General features: G+C 42.1%; 1 protein-coding gene across 1 annotated transcript; it reads left to right on the top strand. All coding sequences in view use genetic code 11, as the record gives it.

The window, feature by feature from the left end:
- Nucleotides 1-3,927: 3,927 nt before the first annotated feature.
- On the top strand, nt 3,928-5,839 carry EGR_03662 (Tetraspanin-7; the record flags this gene model as incomplete). The annotated part of the gene is made up of 9 exons (XM_024492911.1): nt 3,928-4,017; nt 4,477-4,499; nt 4,596-4,659; nt 4,735-4,885; nt 4,976-5,079; nt 5,161-5,340; nt 5,421-5,466; nt 5,538-5,710; nt 5,798-5,839. The coding sequence occupies 9 exons, from the start codon at nt 3,928-3,930 to the stop codon at nt 5,837-5,839; spliced, it is 873 nt and encodes a 290-aa protein (XP_024352794.1).
- Between the last annotated feature and the right edge of the window lie 3,777 nt (nt 5,840-9,616).

Below are 9,616 nucleotides of genomic sequence, written 5' to 3'. Positions count from 1 at the left end.
GTACTAATCAATCAGTAGAAACAACTTTTTCTTTTTTTACAGAGCCAAAAACCAACTGCAGTCAAGTGCTGCGCTACAACATGCTTGTGAGAAGACCTGATTATTATTCTCTGGTATGGCAGCAGTGCCCCATTCTTATCCTCTCCTTCTTTTTTTCCCTACTATTAATATCCCTACTTCTACTTATCACTGCCGCTGTTAATGTTATTAGTCAATCGCAGGCAGAATTGACAGGCAGTCACAAACCAAGCGTGGAAGGGGAATGAGATGTCCATGTCTGTGTTCCTTTGGTCATCTGGAGACAAGACGTTCTCTGGAATTGGAAATGGTGGTCAGATAGTGTTTACTTGGAAGAGGATCGCATATCGCAATGATATTTCTTCCACAAAATGATTGCACTATTAAGGTCTCAAAATATAGTATTCTGCTGAAGTGAGGGATGCGGTGAAAGGAATCCCACGACGGCTGACCGTCACATCATACACAGGTGGATGGGCTAGTCAATCTGCAGGGACAACGTTATTTTATCGTTTGATATGGCGACAAATCACCTGCAAACATATTTACTGGGATTTCATTCACGGAAATAATGTGCGGCAAGCGTCTCCGAATGAAGTATCCCAATGAAGTTAAGCATGTTGTGAAAGGAATCTCACGATGTGTGACCGTCACATTTTACACACTTTTTCGTCATTGAATCCTCGCCTCCATTCCGAATTAGCAACTGTGTTGATGGGGTAGTGGGTTGAATTAGTGTCCACCACTGCAATTGTGTCAACTTCACTCTCGCAGTGGTGGGGCGTAAAATAGCTGTTCTATATGAGAATTCATTTATTTTGCCTTTGTTTTGAACTTCTTGCCAAAGTATACCATATCGCTTATCGGTTATAAAGAAAAACTAGAACAACCAATAGGCTGCTGCAAAATCGCACTGAAAATGCTTTTCTAATCAAGAGAGGCAATGAAGCGGATTACTTTACTGTCTGAATGCATAACTACTCGACACATCACCATTCATATAATACCACCTCAATCGGTCTCAAAACTTCCAGTTTAATACAAACCGGTATCAACTAACCTCCTTTAGATGGAGTGACTGTAATCCCTCTTACTTTCTGCCTCTACTGAAGCACTAGCTCGTTTTGTAAATGTAAAACACTACTAAAGACAGTGAGTACAATGTACAGTTGTGATTTGCTGACAAATGAACTCGGCAAATTGACGATAATTGTTCTTCGCAATTTCTACCACTATGCCACTATTCCGACTGTTGCAATTGTCGCAAAATCAAGCGGTGCTTCATTACTCTTGCACATCCCGAAGTGCACACCGCTAATATTGTCAAATCAACGGACAACCTTCGAAGATGATGCTGCCAAGAGAGTAAGGAATGGCTAGTGTCAGGAGCTGTCTGGAATGTAATGGTGAAAGCAAGCAAATAAATGCAGTTAAATTTCCCTTTTTTACAGCAAACATTTTCAAAAAGTGCGGACAAAAATCTTGTATTTCATGACAGGCAGATCCTATTTACCTCGCCATGAATGGCCATTACGGTTTCAGCATTATTAAGAAAGGCCAAGTGCTGCCAAAACAATGCCGCAGTAACGCAGCTGTGCTTGTGAATTTCTGGAAGCCAAAATTAATAGTCTAAATGGATGCAGAGATAAACTTGTCAGGATTACCACTTACTGTACGAAGCTTACCATGTATGTTTCTATCGGGGCGGTTATGTTGCAAGTAAGTCCCAAATCTATCCCCTCACATCCAACTTGCAGGCCGCATCAATCGTATTTGAGATGCATGTAATTTGCTTGTAAACAAATAGTGGAGGTAGCAGATGATCGAGAGAGCCCACAAATGAACAAACATTTCCCTTCTTTGACCTTCATTTCACACACACTATCACCCACCCCTTTTGCATCGTGTTGATGTGTGATATTTTAAAAATCTATTTCTAAACAATCGGTTTAGAGTAGATGTGGCCCAAAGCTGCATTTACCTCCTACTTGTTTTAGTTGACGTCATTTTACTGCCATCAGGGTTATCAGGACTTGTATTCTGCAGGATCGTGTTCAGTTTTCCTCAATAATTAGGTAAATGGGTGTGTGGATGAGTACTGACTGTGTTAGTTGAGTTGGGTTTAATCAACGTGGAATCTATGACGGGGTGTATTGACTGGTGTTGTTGATAGGTTTGTTTGGCGATTTGGGCAACTTGAGGTCTATTTACATGCAGTCAGTGAGTTAAAAAGGAAGCTGTTTCCTCTTTTAAGTAGGACCTGTAACAAACTGCGATTTGGATGACTTTGTACCACTTTCTAATTTGTCTACGTTACTATGGATCGCATGAGTTTTATATACGTGGACGGCACCAAGGTGCGTGCTTTGGTGACCATAAAAACTGGACTTGGGAATATGTGAGTTTAAAAGATCTGTTTGTCTCAAAAGATAGGCTAATTACGACTGTCGACATTGATACTTGGAAGGATGAGCAGGTATCAATCCAGATAATAGAGTGAATGGTCTTGTGTATGTCATTCTTCCTTATTAACAATAAAGGCTTTCCACTGCCATCCATCCATTCATCCACCCCGGCTTTGTAAAACCACCCGAATTTGCCCCCACTTCAATATATGACATCACCAATGGAATAGAGATCTTCCACTATGATCGAAAGCAATATGACACTTGATTTTATTGACAAAAAAGGTATGAAAAAAGTCGTCATCGATTAAAGATGGCAATCATCTCAAGCCCCCTTGGCCAAATTTAGCTCTCTGTATCCTTGCATCGCTCACTGCCTCCTCTCTCTCTCTTACCTCGTCTCGATAGGTGCAATTCAAAACCAGCAGAGATTGTAATTTCGGTCTCATCCATGGCTACCAAGATGTAAGAAGTGCTGCTCCGTAGCGCTAGTCAACTTGAGCTCCTCGAAGAGTTAATCAGAACTTACTAATAGTGTGCAGAGTCTAGGGACAGGTTCTCATAGCACAATTTCCATGACCAGCAATGAGATGACAAGGGAAGGATGCGACTACCGATATTCAAATTACGTTTCGAATGAAGCGCTGCACCACACTGAATTATTCCTCAACGAAGAGTTAATCGCCTGTAGAGTTGCTATGGCGAGGCGATCACCGCAACGATGGTCAAGTAGCAATAGACGCCTCTGTGGAAGGTGTACTGGAATTCTGTTTAGGGTTTCGGGTAGGCACTGACCTCAACGTCGTCCGCTGTTACTGGTTGACACATAATCGGATGATCGGTGGAAAGAGTTATGAAATGTTGGAAAGCCATGCAACATCCACTTCAGAATGATCACTTAAAATGAGGCTCCATTGCCATCTAACCGTGCAGACCTCCTAAATTGTGGCTACCAATCATTATTCAGCGATGAGAGTAGCCGGGGATGGCTGCATCCCCAAATTTGTTACTCATTTTAATTCCGTGGAGCTAGCGTTCTCGGGAATACTTGTGGATTTTCTGCGATGTCCGGCTCTTACTTCGTTCCTTTCAATTGTCCGTTGCTGCTTTTAGCTGTATTTTATGGGGAGTGGCAAGCACTATAAGACCGAAGTTAGTCAAACACTGAAAAACGAGGCAGGGAATCATTGTGAAGTGGGGTACACTTTTGAGTATAACCGCCAGACAAAGAGTAGTCTGTGCATCGCTACATTTGTGAGCCTGACAAGCTACGTGCATGGATTGGAAGCAATTTATAACAGAGTTAAACGGATAGAAGAATGGATCCGACATGAAGGGATGGATAAGTGTTGAAATGACAGAATAAAAATCATCCTATTACGAATTCCTTCATTAACTTAGCGGACTTATGTAGCATTCCACGTAGAAGAATTTACCCCCTCCCTGCTCCATAAAAGATTTGATAAGGGGAAAATAGGATCCTATCTGACAACATCCTGTCAAGATGCCTAAGAGGGATCACATGTGTGCAATTTACATGACAAGCTCACTAACCAATGATACCGGTCCCAAGATGCCATGTATATCCATCATCGTGCGTGAATGATCCAGAGGAAAGAAATCTAAAAAAATGATATATTTCGAATTGGTGATGCAACACCTTTCAAATGGTTTTGTCGTACAATATCACTGAATGCGGACTAAGCAAATTGGAGAGAGTTGCTAGACAACTACACAACCTGCTAATTGCTGCAATTCCTCCAACTTGACAAAGAGTGGTATAATCACATGAGAGGTAGACCTTTCAACCAACTTAACAATGTTCTCTAAATAGCAAATATTGAATAAGCTAGTGACACCTACAGAAGAAGCAATTGGCTAATCAGCCTTACAACCAATCGCATTCAGAAGCACCCATTTCTCCACTCCGATTGGGCACTTCACGGCCAGTAAAGTGCACAATCACCGTGGGAATGCGAATATCATTGGCTTGAGACGAGGTAGAGTTGAATTTAAATTTAGCCCTCATGAACCTCTAGTTCATACTTCATAGGCTAATCCAGTGAGTCGACGAAGGTGAGTTTTTTATCTGTTTCGCTCCAACCAAAATGATAATGCGATTTTATTGCTCCTCGTTCACGCACTCCTATCCTTTTACCTCTCCCTCTTCAGTATGGGCTGTGTTATTTCCTGTGGCTTGAAGCTCGTCCTTCAAATCTTCAATACCGTCCTTTGCGTAAGTGATGTGATAAGAATGCGATAGTTATATTGTGTTTCGTGAAAGCAGTGCTCAATGCTTTTTTTAACTTAGGTGGCATTCTTGGCCGTTGCAGTGTTTGGTATTATTTTGAAATCTTCAAAAAGCTTTGTTCAAAAGATTTTGGAAAAGATTTTCCAGCATGATTCAAGTTCAAACAATGAGGATCTCGAGCGGTTTGCAAACTTCATCATTGAAAACGCAGGTAGGTGATAGCATAAATAATACTTTGCCACATTGATATTCTTCAGTACTTTTGAATTGCCATGCACCACTAACAAATTGTCTCCTGCAGGTGGCATCGCCATAGTTCTCATTGTGGTTGGATTGGCGCTAGCAGCACTCTGTCTAATCGGATGCATTGCTTCGTGCTGTGGATGCGGTATACTACTGAAGATTGTGAGTAGACTTCGGCGAGATGAATTAGTAAAAAGTGAAGTGATTAAAATAATAGCAAATGTTGTCCTCTTTTCCTACCAGTACGCCGTCATTCTGATTATTCTACTCGTTGTACAAATAATCGCTGTGGCAGTAATCTTCTCCGATCCCAACAGAACTAGTGGTTGGCTTGTCAGTTCATTGGAAACGCTTCTCGAGTCATACGGCGAGCAAGACGCCAAAGGCAGCATGTCAAAAGCTGTCTGGAATTTGTTAATGGGGGTATGAATTAAAAAAGTGTTAATTCCCTATTTCGAGTAAAATGACTATCTAAATGCCTAAAATATTTCTTTACTTTACAGCTGGAAGAGCCGTTCTGCTGCGGCATGAATGGATACAAGGATTTCCGTAAGTTCAAGAAAATTTTGCTACCTCTGCTCAGGATTTTATACCTATTTATGGCTTTGCCATTCTTTTAGCTAATTTAGCCACCAATTTGCCACCACAGTGTTGCGGTACGGCTTCTGGGAATTGTGATTCTAAAGCAGCAGCAACTGCTAAGGTGAAGGGATGCGAAAAAAAAATTGTCCAATTTACCACAGATAATATGAAGATTTTAATGTATGTTTCCATTGGCGCGATTCTGTTTCAGGTGAGTCCCAAATCCGTCCTTTGTTACCACTACTAAATAACTTGAAGTGAAGGCAATTTACTTACACACTCTACATCTACATTGCAGGCCGCTCTCATCGTAATTGTGATGCTGGTGATTTGCTTGTGAAGAAATTGTGGCGTCAAAACACACCGAAATGACTGTTATTAGAATCCCCATTACTTACATGCTACCCCTTTTCTACATCCACAACCGTTTAATTTTTCTAAATAAAGCAAAGATCTTATTCGTTTTCGAGTTGCCTTGTGACAACCAGAAGACACGTTAAACGTATGAGTTTGTGTTTTCTTCGCCTTTGAATTGTTCATTCGTCCCACTCTGGTTGGAGATGATAGGTCACCAAACTGCATCATAATCCACTCATTGATGTTAACTACATTGAGAGCTATCAGATCTCGTATTGCAAGGGACTGCTTCACAGCAGATTGCTGAAATTGCAGGTAGGGAGGTGTGTGGATGAGGAGTGAGACTGTCAGTTGCCTCATTGAACAAAGGTGGCGGGCAGCACCCACTCAACGAGGATGTGGATGGATGAGAAGAAGAAGTTATGAAATGAGTTGGCCTAAGTTTGAATAAAATTGGCCTGTACGAGGAGGTGCGTTGATGGGTGATGGTGGGAGGTTAGGCACACGGAATTTGTTACCGTAGGAGCTTAGTAAACGTAGAGGGTTAGTCCACTCTCATCCAAGTAAGACCCACGATAAACTACCTTTTGGAAGACATTTTTTCTTGCTACAACATGCCAGGTGACGCACCATCTTACATACTAACAACTGCCACTGTTACTTCAAATCGCTTCAGAGTGAAGTAGATGGGAGTGACCATTGTGTGTGCTAACGCCAGCTTAAAGGTATACTTCAAAATGGATTGGAGTGGCAGTTCCATTGGCTTTGTAGAATGGACGGACATTTCATAAACTGTTAGCACTGATTAAATGGATAGGTGAGATAGATCCACGAGGTGGACACCATTTAATTTGGTTAGTCTTAAGAGCTTGTACTATTCATTCTGCTGCTTTTAGTCAAATTTACCAACCTTTAAAGAGATAACAACCTTCTACTGAAAGTTGCTTTGGTCACAAATAAGAATTGTGCATTCGGTTAAAAGGATTTTGCTGGGAAGTTTTATTCGGATTTGGAGAAAGTGGAAGAATAGGGATCTCCTTTACAAAGTACTAGAAAGAATATATGTAAATATGGGTTTACAGGCGACAAGGAGTTGGGTGGATAATTAGACGAATGGAAAGTTGGATTGGTGTATGGATGAATTGAGATGAGTAGAAGTGTTGAATAAGGGGTATGGGCATGGATGCAGGATGCGATAGATATCCTGGATGGCCGAATGATTGGGAGAGTAAAGAGAAGGATAAGTGGATACAGGATGGATACGTGATGCCGAAGGTGTCTTGTGACTTGTCCTGCCACTTCTGTTTGACTGATTTTGTACATAGACCGTAAATAATGAAATATTTCTTGCGTGACCAAATGATCTAACATGGATTTCTTCCTTTGCCTGCTTTCTTCACTCCTAACTCTGATAGCCATCACATACGCGCACGCCGTCCAACCCCGCGTTCTCATACACATCAGCCAAAAATAGCACATACGTTGACGACTTGTCTACTGATTACTCTACCTAGAAGTTTGATGTGATGCAATCTTGAGCCCACAATCATCAGTTTATGCGGTGTGTGATGTGGTATTTAGATCGTGGATGCGTCTAACCCTGAAGCACCACCTCAGCATCAATTTTCTCATCCATGTATTCATCCCACTGCTCAGGCTAATGGGGTTGTTAGCCTACAGGAGAGGCTCCGACTCTCTCCGTTTACCCACCAGAATTTATCTTGTTTCAAATAGATGACATTGCTCATGACATAGTGCCTTTATATTATGATTTGAGAGGATTATAGCACAATTGATTAAAGGATTAAACGTCCCGATAACCCGTACAATAGCAATCACGGGTCAATCTGGACAGTAGAACGGCCACTGGTGTACAGAATGGATAACTGAAACACTCCAGACAACTCCTGTGGTCTACATGCGTCCAGCACATATTACTCAATGACCGCCCTTACCCATTTTGGCAGATGACCTTCAAAGTCGCCAGAGAGGAGTCCCTTGTTCTTTTCTACACCTACCAAGAAACTACAACTGCTGAGCCATATAGTCAGCCTACATGGGCTACTGGAGGCGGTGATTATAGTTTTTTTCACTGTGCACAATTGCCATGAAACCTGTTGTCAAAATGCCATTAAAAACATTTGTCTACTCTCCATTTCGCTTTCATCTAAATCAACGCGGAGAGGCTTGTCAGTATATTTAAACGAGCAGGAATGAAGTGACGAGTGAAGGAGGCGACTGTTGATGGATGAAATCTTTTCAAACGAAGTATGGAACGTCAACGAATGATTCCATGGCAGAGAGTCAATCATCTCTCCAGTTGTTAATACCAATACTGCCTAGTTTGTTCACTACAGCCGTGGTACCATGGCCTAACACACCTCAGTAGAAAGGGTTCCGGAACTCTGGTCAAGATTTCAGGCAGACGCTGACGTCTAAGTGAGCGAATATTGGTTGACACATAATCAGTTAGTCGGTGGTGAGGTTTGTGCAAACGTGACGAAGCCATCTTCCATCAAGGTGGGTGAGGCACTGCAAACAACTACGTCTGCCATGCACCTTTAGAATCAGCACCTCCATGTTTTACTCCACCTACTACTAAACACATTTTTAGACGCCATTCCTGCCTGTAGACTCTATTTTACAGCCTAATATGAAAGAAGATCCATCATGTGCACACAGAGATCATTCGTGTAGCCGAATGCGCAGCGCGCACCGACTTCCTGTTGACCTTAAAAATGTGGCCGCTGATTTTGCTTCAACAAAAGGAGGGGATGGGAATGGGTGTATTCTAAGAAAAGGAACCTGGCCTTGCACCTGTTTATTTCCTTCTCTTTGTCACCTACCGAGTTTGGGCCCATTTTATGTGGGGTAGTAAGGCCAAGGTTGGTCAAAAGACTGACCACCAGCTGGAACGCAAGCACGCGCAGTACACGCTTGCTAACTCATCCTCGTTGGTAAACATAGACAAGTGGATTAAGTAGCTCTTCATGGACTACTCCAATTCTCAGCTTGGCTAGCTGGACAGAGTCGCATTCCGTGTGCATAAATAGGCATTAGTTTGCAACCGGGAAATGGATGGGTGGTGAACGAATGGTGAAACTAATAGGAAGTAAACCGCTCTACCCCTAATTTTCCTCATCAACCTACTGATCTTACGTGGCGGATTTGTTCACCAAACCACAGATCCTCTTCTGACTGGATCCTGTCCATACACACAAAAGTTATCTCATCAGAGCAACTTCTACGGGCCACCCAGGGGAGACTGCACTTTCGATGTAACATCTCTAGGTTTTATCCCTTTCTAATAAGTGTTTCATGTGTTAAAGAAGAAGGCAGGCAAGAAATTTTATCTGTCTTACTTGCGAGGAAATACTTTTTTAAAGGGTACTTCGAATATTTTCACTAAACACAAGCAGAATGGGAAGGTTTGGTTGATTTGACAGCAAAGCACACTGAGCAAAGGAAAGAGAGTTTCCTACCCACGACACGAAGCACAAATTGTGCAAAAAATCTGCAACTCAGTACCATATGATGTAATCACATGAATGACAGGTCATCCATCCCACACAAACGTGCACCTAGTGGAAAACTGAGATTGGGTTGCCAAATGGGTGTAAATCAGAGAGTTAACCAATGATATTTTCAGCTACCCATTTCTCCACTGCTATTGGCCTCGTCACGGCCAGTTATGTGCACAATCACCGTGGGAACGCGAATATCATTGGCTCGCGGTGAGGTTGAGCTGAATTTAAATTAA

This window comes from Echinococcus granulosus (assembly GCF_000524195.1).
Source record: "Echinococcus granulosus chromosome Unknown EG_S00019, whole genome shotgun sequence".
Lineage (NCBI taxonomy): Eukaryota > Metazoa > Platyhelminthes > Cestoda > Cyclophyllidea > Taeniidae > Echinococcus > Echinococcus granulosus.
The sequence above is the reverse complement of the archived record's forward strand: the minus strand, read 5'-3'. Positions and strand labels throughout refer to the sequence as shown.